The sequence below is a fragment of the Nothoprocta perdicaria genome, unplaced genomic scaffold (genome assembly GCF_003342845.1).
Source record: "Nothoprocta perdicaria isolate Ctin4 unplaced genomic scaffold, notPer1 scaffold_124, whole genome shotgun sequence".
NCBI lineage: Eukaryota > Metazoa > Chordata > Aves > Tinamiformes > Tinamidae > Nothoprocta > Nothoprocta perdicaria.
This window is the reverse complement of record NW_020454361.1, coordinates 199,078-213,904: the sequence shown is the minus strand read 5'-3', so window position 1 is coordinate 213,904 and position 14,827 is coordinate 199,078. Positions and strand designations below refer to the sequence as shown.

The window sequence follows — 14,827 nt, the reverse complement described above, 5'->3', positions numbered from 1 at the left end:
CTTTTAGGCAAAAGAATGGGTCTATGTAGATATTATAAAGGGAACAGTCTAGTTATCAATATTTATTGATGATATTTCTTAAGGTTGTAGCCCATTATTCTAGAGCACATGGGAAAAGTTATTAAAAGCTTGACTGTGACTAGAATTATGGCAAGCAACTATAGAAAACAACTTCATATTGACAAAAATAAGACAAAATGAAAACCCCTGTCTAACACTGAGCTGATATAAAATTGCAGGTACTTACCTCTTTGGATAATCGTGTGAATACATCTCCTCCCCTGAGAAAATCCAATATTAAATATAGCTTCCCTTCAGTCTGAAAGGCTAAAAAAAAAAAAAGAAAAAGTGCCATGTGATAAAAATGGTCTAGTGAAACAGATGCTGAATGCCTCTACAATTTGAGTATTTTAGTATAATAGAATACTTTGATTTTGCAACTCATAATTCAGACRCATGTGACAAATCTACATGAATTACTCAATTTTATGAATGATTTCTTGCTTCTTCACAGGAAACGATCTTAGTCTTCAGAGATTATTAAATACTGCTATTTCTCCTATGCTAACCAGAAAAGACCCTGATGCTTCTCAATTATTGTATTGTGGTTTTACTCCATGAAAAGCAAAAGCTCTAGAAAATTCTAAATAGTTTTGCTCACAATTTTTAAGTACAGTGCATTTAATCTATGAATCTTACACACACATTCATTAAAAAAATAAACACATGGCTAAGAAAGGTAAGAATATTTTTTGCAGAAAGCTGGAAGTCAGTACATTAATTTATTAATTTACTGCAAATTCAATGTATTTCATGCTGATCATATCAGTTTTAAACAGCGGAAACTATTAGCAAAAATTAAAGGCCATCCCTCAATGAGCTAATCATTAGATACCAGTGCTAAAAATACCTATCAATAGAGAATCTGCCTGCAGAAATGACAGGGCAGTTTGCTAATATAAGCACTGCAAAATAAATAGCAGGAAGTTACAGATGCAGACCCTGAAAACCCAAGGTAAAAGTGCCACAGAGCTCTCATAGCACTTTGAATTGTACTTCTAACAAGTTATCAAATATTTATAGTTTTTCTCTTTCATTAAAGAATCCACATAGGCACTTTCACCGGAGCATGAAATCATTTAATGAAGAACTTGCTTTCATATTAACCACAAATGCTTTTACAATACTTCAAAAACATGAATAAGTTGTCTTGCTAACCAGTGCACTGAGAACATGTCTAATTAAACTTTCATATGACCAGCCTAACATGTGCATTGGAAGGAAAGGAAGGAAGGAAGGAATTGCACTGGTAGGAAGACCTGATCGGAACTCCATCCAAATAGAGGGGCCTATAGGTTTTGAAAACATTGCTAGAGATTTACAGTTAAATATCATATATATATTTTCATGCTGGTGGAAAGATTCCCACAGACGACAACTGAAGTGTCAAGCTGCTATATCTATATTTTATATGGATTTGCTCTATAGTTTCAAACACACCAGTGGTCTAAGAATCTTAACACAAAATCATGGAAGTAAAAAAATGGTTGGCCTCAAGCAGAAAAACACTGGCCCTGTTACATTCTGCAGARGTTAGTTCAGAAAAGCTGACAGACTTCTAAAAAAATAAAAAAAAATAAAGTCACATTCTGTCATCAATTGCCATCAATGCAGAACACTTCCCTATACAGCCTGGTGTGTTGATTCATTTTGGAAGAGGGCAATATCTGTCAGTGTCTCATTTTCTTGTTCTTCAAACACTATTCTCCTTACTCTTCTTTGGATTAGCTACGTGCTCTTTCTTCGCTTTATTTCACAAAGCTGTGGTTTAAGGCACACTCCAATATCAAAATTGGCAACAATTTCAAGTAAGGAAAAGGTTTAGTAAAAAATAAATACCAACCATAGTGCAGTTTGACGATAAAGGGATGATTAACTTCTACTAATATATCTCTCTCCATTTTTGTACGAACTCTATCTCGAACTGAGAAAACAAAAATAAGATCACAATTAAAAACGGTATGTATAATACAAATGCAGTCCAAAAAATACAGAAAGTTTTAACTATTTAAAGAATTATTTTCTCTGTTACTCATTTCATTTTTCCCACAAAACCTGTTTTCAGGCAACAAAATTATATGTTGTTCCTCACCCATGCTAGGTTTGTCTYCATTCTTAACATATCATTTTAAACTAAAATTTTCTAAAGACTGAAAAATAAAAAAATACTACGTTACATAAATCCATATTTGATTTAAGATCACTTTTGCCTCGCTATCTAGGAACGTTCCATGTTTTTACATAGTGGAGTTGCCTGCATTAAAGARCCTTGCAGAAGCCAAAAAAATCTCAAATCCAAACTTACAATTTAGTCTAGAAAAATATATGGCATCAATGAAAAACCATGAAGCCATTGAGAAATGAGACGTAAGATAGATACTTTTTAAAATAGTTGAAGAGATGCACATAYCACTGAAAAGCTGTTTTTTAAAGATGCACATACCTTTTAAAGATGCTTTTTTCAAAACTTTCATTGCATAAAGCTGCCCAGCATCAGGACCAATTATTTTCCTTACGAGGAAGACCTAGGAATATAAATGCCACATTTCAACTTGCCCTGCCGCAAGTATTTTGTGTGAGCACCAAAACAACCTGACAAAACTGCCCGGGGCTGCTCGCGCTCACACTAACAAACTTGTGAGGTTTGAGACACACAACAGGCTACAGTAATGAATTCTGCAGGAGTGGTGAGACAGGAGCAAGGAAATCTCTCCATCTAAGGAGAAAGGACCTTTTTCCCTCTGGAACAGTAATCCCGACAGGATTTCCTACCTTTTTTTTTTTTTCCCCTCTCTTTCCAGAAGATGTTTAAAAGGCACACATTCCTAAACTAATGTAATCTAAGCCCGTCTTGAGCAGACTAAGCCCTAGAACGTTACCAAAGGAGCTAAATTAACAGACTGGAGGTTTAGCACTACTTCACAGCAGCCAAGTATCAACAGGGAGACAGGGGTTGTAGCACTGCTGGGGTGGAGGAAATAAACAACAGGACTGCAAAATTCCCAAGGGACATCCTTGGGAAATGTGAGCTGGAGAGAGCAACAAACATCACAAAGGATATAGCCATYCATCCGTTCTGCTTGTTTGCTCTTTAAAATAGAAAACAGTAAATATTATATAAATACAGCTCTGTTCAGAAGTGCTGTAGCTCCAGTACATAGGTTTGCACAGGTTTGTTCCTGCCTTAAGAAAGAGCAAACCAGAAGAACAGACTAGACAATCAGCCTTATATATAATTTCCAAAGAGGGATTTTATAGATGTTGCAAGATTGACCTAGGGTGTTTTAAAAAATAAATTAGCTAGTTATATGTTATGATTAATATTTTAATTAGTGTTTCAAAACCACGTGTAAGGCATTTCATTGTTAATTTCACTCTGAAGCGTAACAACAAGTAGCATATTGCAAAAAAAAGGTAGTTACTATAACAGAAAAGCCACTTCTATAACCTATTGGAGTAATTTTTCGCTTAGTGTCTTTAGCTGTAGGTAATCATCTGAATACAAGAAATTAAAACACTGTAGTGTCAAAAACAAGTAGTCAAACATTCATACTGTGTCAAGTACAATAATTAAGAGAAATATAGATATATTTCAATATACAATGATTAAGAGAAATATAGAAACTACGATGTCTTAAAGTAYCTACCCATGCTCATTATACAACTGGTAGCTCCCAAGCACCCATCTAAACTCAAGAAGATGGAAGACTATTTTGGACACAAGACGAAATCAAAGTTTGGATCTTACCTTTCCAAAGGATCCCTGACCAAGAACCTTAAGTAATTCAAACTGTGCTGGATCTGCTTTCTCACATCCTTCTTTCACATGATGGGTAATGGGAATTTCTTTCACACTTCCCTCATCCTATTAGGATTATTTTAAAAGAGCAGAAAAAAAAAAAAGGAGTTCAAAATTAATCCTCTTACACAWTTTTTTATTCTTCTACATAAAATACCTGAAATGGTAGCGAGGCCTCCAGAAAGCTGTACAAACTAAAAAACAATTTTCCATGCTTTAAAATAGCTGCATGTCTAAAAATTCAAAACTGCAGTCAAAGTCTCATGCAGCTGAATAAAGCTCAATTCCTTTTGCTGTAAATCCCACAACTAAGAATAAGCTTTTTTGTATGAAAGGAATAAACTCAGATTTTTAAACTAAACCCAAGATGCTCTTTCATGCTCCACCTTTATTTCTCRTGCCTTCAGTTTTCCTGAGGACAGCTTTCCTCATCTTTCTCTTGCCYAAGCTATTCTTAATGAAAGCTAAACCAAATTTCATCACTTTAAGTAATACTTGCTGCTGTGAAAAGCAATCAGTAAATACATCATTTAGCACTGTCGCAGCTAAAGGAACGTGCATCATGTGAAGAGATATGAGTCATCTGAAGAACTTAAGATTTCCTTCATCTGAGTTGCAGCACTCATGGAAAGACGATATAGTTCCAAGTCCTTCTTCACAAAGAAGAGTGCAACGCTATGGCAAAAGAGATTTAGGGTTCTGCTGATTTTTGCCTGTTACTCTAATCTCTTGCAAGATAGGGCACAGCAGCTATTATGAAAGCACAAATATCCAWGATTAAAACAAATCAGATGATATATTGCAGCTCTGTAAAGTTTATGGTGTATGAAAGAAACTTCTGGTAGCCAAAATAACCAAGAWGTTGAAATAAGGGTCCTTTTGTGTTAAGGCCAACAACCACAACCTGAGCTTCAATGTGGGGCAGGAAGGCAATCCCTCTGCCCTGTGGAAAATACCAATTTCTCGTGCAGAGAAATTACAATGCAATGACAGCTAAAAATCCTGCCCAATTTGCACTACCTTCCACATCTTTAGGGAATCCAGGTTGCTACTAACTGTCTTCTCCTTAGTTCTTCACCTCAAAGGTACTGTTTTACTTTTGTGTAGGAAAAAAATAGCTGATACTAATGATACCTGGTCTAAATTCCAATTTAATTTCAACCATCCACTCATCCATCTGACTATGTTACATGTAAAACATACTTATCCCATCCATCTTTTAACTTGGAATTTAAGACAGGTGAAAATACTAGCATTGTTAGTCCCTGATGACAGACAGCAGCAACTCCTCTCTTACACACTAAGTTGTACTATAGTCTTAACTGTAGAAAAAGGTGAATACTCTATTAAGTGGCCTTTTTATTTGAATATTTTAATCTGTATTCCCTACCACTGTGAACCTCTGCATGAGGGGAGATCTTTAAGTTACCTGCTCTTTTGTTTATCACCCACCTTGAATCATTAGCCTGTGACATCACATCTGGTTGCTGTGGAGACTGATAGAGTATTTCTAAATGTGAACTGAGGAGAAAAATGTTTTCCATGCTAATAAAGAATAACTTGAGATATGTATTAAATGAGGGTTTTTTTTAACAAGTTTTAGCTTTATAAAAGATGTTTATGTAACTGCACCTACTTAACTGCCATTAAAGTGCTAGAAATTGCCATGACTGAAGTATAAAAAGATGTCAGGATCATCAACAAGGAATGAACAGGCAGAGTTGAATGGAGATTATATATATATATACAAAAATGTGTGCATGTGTCTATGTGTGTGTCTGTGTGTGTGTATATATATACACTAAAAAACAGTTTCGTTTACATTTCTTGTTGAGCCTCCATGAATTGCAAGTTTGGATACTTGTGCACTTTGAGCTTTTTGCCATCTTTCTTAGATTAAACTTGACTGGTTTGTCAGTGGTAGACCRATACACAACCTGCTGCTCCTCTTTAATTCACAGTCACACTGATGAGCCACTAACAAAGATCAAGGGTACTTACATGGTAGGAATATGGTTCGCCTTCTTCCATAGGCTCATCTGCCATTTTAAGGCCATTCAGCTGGAGAAGGGAATGCAGAAGAGAAAAAGAAGAAAAAGAAAATGAGCAACATTTGGGCCTGTTTCAAACAAGTGCAAAAGTTCTTCACTTAATAGAATTACATTATAAAGCACATAAACGAAATKAAGGGGTTTTGCTGTTCTATTTCTAAAACTGCAGTTTCAAACAACAACAAAATACTACTTCACTTAGCACATTCCTCTGCAAACGCTGTTCCATGGTGTTATTTAATTTGAATTAATTTAAAACACTTCCTCTAAGAGCTACAGATACAATTCATAAAGGAAGACACTACCATAAATGCCTCCCTTACAAAATCATTGTTGTAGACGTTTTTGAAAATCTAAATTCTGCTGTTTAAAATTTATCTGAAGTTTAAAGAGAAAAAGTTCTAGGGTTGAGTTGAGGGGGAAGTAGAAGAGGAGGAGAACATACACATCCCAGTGTGCTCTACATAGCATTTAGGAATGAGTTACCCATTTCCTTTAAGTATTATGTCCATCCGGATAAAAGCAAATACATGCCAGCTTCTTAATTAAGAATACCACTTATCAACTCACAAGCAGCTGCCCTTCCTTCCCCCAACTTTAACAAAAAGATAATTTTTTWAAAAAAAATCTTAAATTCAATCTCCTTAAATAATAATTCAATACAGTCTAACAACTGAAACTTTAAACATACAGAAACAAAAAGGTCATGTTCTGTTTCAACATGTTAGGCATTAATTAAAACTGGAAATATCTGATAAAATGGGTGAAGGCAATTATGGATTTTACCAGTGATAACTGCTAATTTATTTATATGTCAGCTGCTCAGTACATCTACCTTCATGTGGCATAGAACCCCACAAAAAAATTCATATAATGTGTTGTTGGGGAGGGGTTGGGGAGGGGAGGGAAAAAAGGTAATTTGAGCTTCCTCAAAGTTACACAGAAGGTCAAGCAAGAAGTTCTATAATCAGGTAATAACATTTCTTCCTTTGATTCAAAATATACGGACAGTCTAACGTACTCAAAGATGGAATGTGATGATTATCCATATGCAGACGGGTAAAACACAGGACTATAAGGAATGCTGAAAGGCCACAGAGGCCCTTTTAAAAAAAATAACTAAGTAAAAGCAGCAGCCCCACACACAAACACTTGACAAACTGGTAGGGCAGTAGGGACAGGCTTAGGACAGAGCAATGGCATCACGCAAGCAAAACCTCTACCACTTGCTCTGTTTCTTCCGGGCCAACTCTTGATTTCAACTAAATCTAGGAGAAAAATGGACAATTATGCTTGGGGTTGCATCACTAACTGAATATATCAAGCCATTATAACCCCAAAGCTCCAAGGAAACAAACTCCAACCTCATTTCCAGCAGTTCACTGCCACGTGGRTCTCTTACAATATTCCTAGATGACATCCAGGTGCAAATCAGTGTGGARGCCACCAAAGTTTATGTATAAAACCTGCCTGGAACTAGTAAGGCAAAGCCTTTCCACTCTGGATGATCAGAAACAGAATACAGTTCTTCTCCCATAGACGTTCACCAGATTCACACAGCAATAATTTGAACTCAGCGTTTATTTTTCTCTCTTTTAAATATAGTCAACATACTCCAAGCTTTGTTATTTAAAACAAAGACCTTAAAGCTATATATACTAGCCAGTAGAACTGCAAATACACTGAAAACAGTAGCTTATCTCCAGGCAGTTGGATACAGAAAGCTGTCGCTGCCGGAACGGGATTTTAACCCAAAGTCTAGCACGTTATTTGATCTACCCAGTTTCCCAGCGCACAACGCACACACACTTTCAGATTTCTAGGAAATCATATATAGTAAATATTGAATTTTTTTATGACAGGTAATCAAATGTCATCTTAATTAGCAATTTCCTATCATACACTTTTCCCCTTCAATGCTGCTTTTTTTTCCTGTCCAGTCTTTCCATAATAACAAAACTGGGATGTCTGCCAACTTTGGGCCCAATAAATTTTGTATTCAAGTGTGTAAATCTACTTTTATCTTCTGTCATGTGAGACTATACTTTTAGCTCATTGATTTGTGAGCCCTAATTGTCGTTTGCTAAATAAATCATCGGACTGAAAATCAAACCCTAATAGTTTTAAAGAAACCACAAACTTCTTAATTATTCAGTTAAAAAATGTCAATGACAAAAATCAAGTCATTATACTTTTTATAGTTACTTATATTGGCCAGGTTTTAGTAACTGAAAGTGTCCATTCATATATTACACAATATCAAAATTCTTACTCATTTTCTACCTTTATCAAAAGCAAATACAGAATTCTGCGTCTGCAGATGATCAGAACCCCTATTAGGAATTTATTCAAAYATTTATGCACAAACATATATTTAGAACAGAACTATTTTAAACTCAAAGTAATAGCTCACTAAATATCTAGGAACACACAAATTTATCATTGAGAATTAGAAAATACACACACACTTCTTCACAGTGAGCAGGTGAGAGGAGGTGAGTGCCATTATCCAGAAAGATTTTTTCATCCTCAAATCATGAATCGTTCAATACTTCCAATATTTAAGGTTTTCAGTTCATTGTAAAAGTTTGGTTAAACTGAGTTACATTTAGAAAAGTGGCATCAACATTTTCCAAATAAAACTTGGGGAAAGTAATMTTCCACACTGTTGATTAGTATAAATTAGCAGAAGGTACTACATAAAAAACATGAGAACAGAAGCTAAAAGACAAAGGCAAACCAGTAACATAGGAACAGAAATCCCTTACTTTTCCAGAGGTGCCGGCTAAAAGACCCAGTCCTTCAATGTCCAACTGCCTCTGAGGTTGCAGGGTGCAACCTGCCTTCTAATTTAAACTTGCTGCTGTAGCTGCAATGGATCCCATGACTGGCTGGGACTCTACCATATTACCTTGGGCATGTTTCTCCCTCTAATACTTAAGACAAAACAGAGGAAGCCCAGTATTACTAAAGGTTGGAGGCTTTTTTTTTTTTTTTTTTTTTAATATTAAGGATGTTTCAATTGTTTACTTGGTAAATGCTTCATTGTTCGGTGGGTGAAAAGAGATGAGGCAAACTGTCAGCCAAATGCCCAAACACAAGGAAAAACAGTAAAGGTCTTAAAAATCTTTCATTCTGTCCTGTTTTTACAAGATGTCATTTAGGCATTCAAAATGTAAAATTGGAAGGGAAAAACTGAACTAAGAATTTTATAATCATATTATTAGAAGCAAGTAGTATTCATCACTACTCATAGTCTAATTTGCCTTCAAAACAGGTTAAAAAAAATCTACATAAACAAAAGCTTCTGCATCCTCTGAGGTTTTTCCTTCAGTTCACTTAACTTGCTAAGTTAGTCAGCCCCAAATCTTCAGACCTACAGCTCTTATTTCTTCCAAATGAACGAGACAAACCAGCTTCCCCATACAATGTGTGCACTGAAGTACACCGCAGCATCATGAAACATGTAAACCTATATCAGAAACTCCAAATATTTTGATAAGATTGAGAAAATACTTTGAAAAGACATATTGTTAGGAAAATTCAAGTTGTTCCTCGTTTGTTTCAAACTGCATCTGTAGAGAGTTTGCACCATTAATTCAGTTAGCAGGATATCAGCCCACTCAATCTTTTTTCCTCATATCTCCTTGGGAAAGTTTTGTTTTCTGCACACAGGCAAACAGGTGAGGGCTTTTATTAAACAATGCCTACAAGTCACAGTAAGCATAACCGAAGCTTAAAGGAATTTGTTCTTGCTATAAAATACCCATGATCTCATGCAACAGATAACATTTCGAACTATAGCCACTGTTACCGCGCACAGGTGCCTGAGCCAGTCCAGCACTGGATTGTCTGGATCAAACGATCTCCTATAGCGCAACAACATGAGGTGAGGGGCAAAGCAGTGTTATTAGGGTGACAAGACGCTGCGATCTATCAATTAAAGTCGAGGCTGTGTTGAAAGGACCCCTGGAGCTGCTCTAACCCAGCTCCACAGGGCCACAGAGCACAGGCTCCCTGCAGCCTGTCCGGGTAGTTTTTGAGCATCTCCAAGCACGGAGACTCCTCAGCCTCGTGGGACAACCTGCTCCAGGGCTCTGAAGCCTTCACAATAAAGACGTTTTCCACTTGTGTTCAAAAGGGCAGGCAGATCCCTTCCATCATCAGAGATTAAGGGAGAGCTGCTCACATCTCACAGTAGTTATAGTTGTAAAAAGACATAAACCTAGCCATAAACACTGGAATCACCAAGTTAGTAAAGGACTTTTTTTTTTTTTTTTTTGTCCCACCACTGACAAGCTGGGAGAAAACAGTGCTTCCATAATAGAAGGAAGTAAAACAGCACTTCGGAAAGTGGGCTTAATGGTATTTACAATTACACTGGAAAAAGAGTAAGGTTCAAAATTGATACAAACACTGTATTTCAAGTTTCATTCTTAAAGAATCACATCCATGTGAATAGTGAACATCTATGCACTGTGAGTTGATAAATCACAACAAGCTTCTACTTAGAGTTACTGTGGAGTTTCTCCAGAGCTTTCCTGCAGGCGTTCAGGTTGGCTGTGACAGATGGACCACGYCACCTCCCATCCTTTAGGGGACTCAGATCTCCACTGCAGATTTCTAAAAACCACCTTCAAAACCGGCATGCCAAAACACAACTATTACAACACTGCAGCACTTTCCAAGGCATAAAGACACTCATTGTTTCCTGTTCAAGAGTATTAAAAGACGAAAAAAATAAGCACATTGAGAACTGTTTTTCATAAGTCTCTATAAAACCTGCACRTTGTTGCAATAGCTGAGGGCACTTAATTCTCAAGTTACATGCAACTACTATTACTTGGGTTTTTTTGCAGCATAACAGCACCTAACTGTAGGGATGTTCAGAGATGCAAAAAAACTAGGTAGCTGAGTCATCCACGTCACTGCCAGCGATTACTCACAAAGACCTTATGCAACTATGACAAAAACTCAGTGGCCTTTGAAGGACCAGCAGCAAAACACGCTTAAGAAGAAGGACTACAAATGCTGGTGATAATAGGAGATGCATTTATTTGCATGGACATGAAAAAACAATTGATATGTGCAACAGCAGTAATGTTGAACTCATGAGCTTACCTTTAAGGCAGCTGCTTCTAACACGGCCAAGCTTTACAGCAGGATAATTTCTAGTCACTTTGTTAGCCTGGCCTTGTTATTTCCCTGTCAATTGCAGCCTATGAAGCAACTGTTTATTGAAGTATGAATTTTTTCAGGAAATGCTTAAGTAAGAGATTGCAGGTATGCATTTCACAATCCTCATAGGTAGCAAAGAGCATATGTTTTAATAATTAAAACATTTCCCATTTTAAAGCCATACAACACTACTACTATTCAAAACATTGCTACCCTTACGTAAAGGCTATTGTATGTTCTCAGCCCCCCTCCCTTTGCTTCCCTTTATCTCTAGAAACTTCAGAAGGAGTAAGAAAAGTTAAGTATCCATTTTTCTCTCAACTCCTAGGCAGAGAATTCCAAAGTTYCTGTAATCTTCTCAGTTCGAGTATTTTTGCATTTGATTCAACTTGGTCAATAAAGTGTTAAAATTTGCTTTCCTGTTCCTTTGTAGATTGTAGTCACATTTTAATGATCTCTACTATAGTTATTTATAAGCAACACCCTTGCTGTATCTATTTTTATTACCATGAAAACACTTATGCATCCATCCTACATTTAGGAGGAAAGAAGTTCACTCAACATTTGAAGCTTAAACTGCATGACACAGACTCTTCCTATGTTTAAGGAATTCCAAGAGTCACAAAATTGCTTCCCAAGTGACATTTTGTTTGTAGGACTRTAAGAATTCCTAACTAGCTGAGAACTAGGGAGTGTACAGCCAAGAATTTAATTCTCAGCACTTCAAAGAAACTCAACATGAGCAAATGTAAAATAATTAAATCCTAAACTTCTTCCAAAAGTTAATGTTGTTTTTATGCCTTGAAGCATGAAAATTTGTTCCCTACCTTCAAGATCATGTTCTTCTCTTGCCAACTGTTTTCAGTTCATCAATTTGACACAAGTGCTACTTCATTGGAAATGCACTTATTTTTAATAATCTAATTCTAAATTTAGTCAACAGGCAGATTCCCCAGAGAGAATCATTTCTTAACATTTACCTCCAATGATACAATTAATGGACAAGAGCACTAATAAGCGCAAGTAATTTGGCCTTCAAGATGCAGGATGACTATTTCAGCAATATTATTGACTCTGTAGCTGTAAAGGTCAAGGTCACCTAGACRTATCAGATTGCAAATATAAGGTTGCATTAAGCATTGTAAGATACAATTCATTCTAGAACCTTTAAATGAGGAATCTAAACCCAACACTCATTTTAACAAAAAAAAAAAAAAAAATCAACCACTGCTAAATGCCAATAACCAAGTGAAGGGAAACTTCCAAACAAGCCAAAAATGTTACACGCCCCCGAGATCCCTTTAATRTAAATTCATTATGACAGTAATAAGTACTTGCTAATGTAATATATGAACTTCATACGCAACTTGGAGATATTTTGGTATAAATGAAGTCTTGAACGCTGCCAGCCCAAATGCAATATGGATGTAACAAATGTGATGCCCCATTTTAATCAGAGCACAAACAAAACAATTAAACACAAAGACTGTCAAGTAAGTAGTTCGTGCAAACTCAAGGAAAACATAATTTCATTGTCACAAGGAGCTGCCTTCACATGTTAAAAGCATAGAGCTGTTTCAGTTGGACATCCATTGTCATACGCTGCTGACGAGATGGGCAGAACTCAGGTTGGGAAACCCGGATTACTTCCCCTAACCTGAGGAAAGATTTCAATATGACTTACAGCAGTCAACCACGTGGGTGAGATTTGCAGTTCAGAGCTAACAGAGGGACCTCCTTCTCCAGCCACCCTCACTACCTGTTGATGAGATATCTAAGGGGAGGACTGTAGATAGAAGGAGCACAATCACAGTACCTCAAAAGTAACAGCAGCCTTGGCAGAAGCCAAAAAAATACTGAAAAACTGAGGGAAGTGGAAAAATAATGAGAGTTTACACTTTGACAACACAACTTTAAGTATGTTAACACCAGCATATCACATTATTCTTTAAGCAGTGATGAATGGTGCCAGGTGAGTCTTCTGAAACACCCAGTGAGCTTCACCCCTTGACAAGCTGCAAGTGGCAAGTTGTAACGTTAACACTAAGCTCCGATACCTGTGCTGACTTTTAACCCTTATCTGCAGCTTCACAAGCMCCATTAGGATTTTTCTAGCATTAAAGCACGCAGACTGTGGTTAAGTATTAGATCGTCAGCCTGMAAGTGTAGCAGCCACGGTGCAGAAGTGCATGTCCAGTAATTACAGTGCTTGGAAATGGCACTTTGTAGACACAGCAACAGAGAGATTGAAAAACTCCCTCTGGGTTTATTCCTGTTGCGAATTACTGTATATGTATAAATGGATATTATCTGAAAAAGCAATTTCACCGCGATCCTCTAATGGAAATTCCTCCATTCTTCCCATAACTTTAAGCCAGGCCTCTTGTATGCACTTTGTACTTAGATGAATTTGCCAAAGACCTTTTCACTTACGATAACGAAAGCCAAACGCTCCACAGAAAGCGAGTCCTACCAGTTTTGAGCAGCTTTATCTCGGTAACATCTCCCGTGTCTCCAATACACCTAGGTGCAATCCTGTATTTGTCATAACTGACGATGCCAGATACGTCACCCTCAACGCCCGATTTGAAAGTGCTAAAGTTGTAATACTTAAGCGTAATGTAATATATTGTGCTGATCCGTGCAGCATTGGAGCACCACCAGTTTTATCTCCCCGTCTCCCCCAAAATAACCCCTGGCAGGCGCTCAGGGGCACGGATCTATTACGAGAGCCCAGCAGCCCCTTGGACACACGCACCAAGTTACCTGTTTTTTTCCCAAACGTTGGAGGCTTTTTCCCGAGTCCCGCTCCCACACACACCCCGGCCTTCCCGCTAGCCGCCCGCGCGGCAGTTATCGCGGCTACTCCACGAGGAGCATCGCGGCCGCTCCTAGGGACAGCCCGAGCAGCGGATTTTGGAGGGATAAAGGGGAATTGATTTTGAGGGGAAAAGGAGAAGTTCGGGGAAGTTTTCGAGGGAGCAGCGAGAGGGTCTCCCGGGGGGTATCCGGAGCCGGTGCCGGCAGCTCCCACGCGTTTCTCCCCACGCCAAGTTGCCCCCTCCGTGCCTCCCACGCGTTATTTCCTCCCCCCCTCGGCAGCGCTCGCCGTTGCGGGCCGGGGGGGCCGGTTGGGAGCGAGCGAGCCCGGCAGCGGGGAGCCGGGCCCGGGGGCGGCGCCGCCGCCGCGCTCCGCTCCGCTCCGGGGGCGTTGCGGGGCCCGCGCGGGCAGAGCCACGCGGCGCGGGGGCGCCCCACGCCGAGGACGAGGAGGAGGGCGGGCGGGAGGAAGGCGGCAGGTGCCCGCAGGGAGCCCCCGGCGCGGCCCCGCACTCACCTCGCCGCCGCTCACGTACAGCTCCATTTTGTGGCACGGCGCCGGCTCCTCCGCGTCGTCCAGCGGCGCGAACGGCACCATGGCCCGCGCCGCTCCGCCGCGCCGCTCAGCCGCGGAGCCGCCGCCGCCCGCGGCACATGCCCCGCGGCGGCCGCAGGCGCTCAGAGAAGGACGGGGAGGAGGAAGAAGCGGGCGGGCTCGGCGGCGGCTCCGCTGCCCATAGAGCGCGGCGGGCGCGGGGGCAGCGGCCGCTGCTGCTACCGGCCGGCGGCGGCTCCGCGCTGCGCTGCCCCTCACACACCCCCCAACATGGCGGCCGGCGAGGGGGCGGCGCCCGCCCGGCGCGGCGGTGACGTCAGCGCGGGACGGAGAATCCCCTGCATGGGGAGGGGGGAGGGGGCG

At 39.5% G+C, this 14,827-nt stretch overlaps 1 protein-coding gene across 1 annotated transcript in view; it reads right to left on the bottom strand.

Moving 5' to 3' along the window:
• The window catches only part of RPS6KA6 (ribosomal protein S6 kinase A6), a 36,768-nt gene extending 22,244 nt beyond the window's left edge, over positions 1-14,524 (bottom strand). Inside the window, exons 1-6 of the mRNA XM_026054624.1 lie at positions 14,426-14,524; positions 5,861-5,920; positions 3,809-3,925; positions 2,504-2,585; positions 1,904-1,984; positions 248-327 (exon numbers count right to left, since the gene is read on the bottom strand). Coding sequence (XP_025910409.1) covers positions 248-327; positions 1,904-1,984; positions 2,504-2,585; positions 3,809-3,925; positions 5,861-5,920; positions 14,426-14,506 — 501 coding nt within the window. The 5' untranslated portion in view covers positions 14,507-14,524. The remainder of the gene's footprint in view (positions 1-247; positions 328-1,903; positions 1,985-2,503; positions 2,586-3,808; positions 3,926-5,860; positions 5,921-14,425) is intronic.
• Between the last annotated feature and the right edge of the window lie 303 nt (positions 14,525-14,827).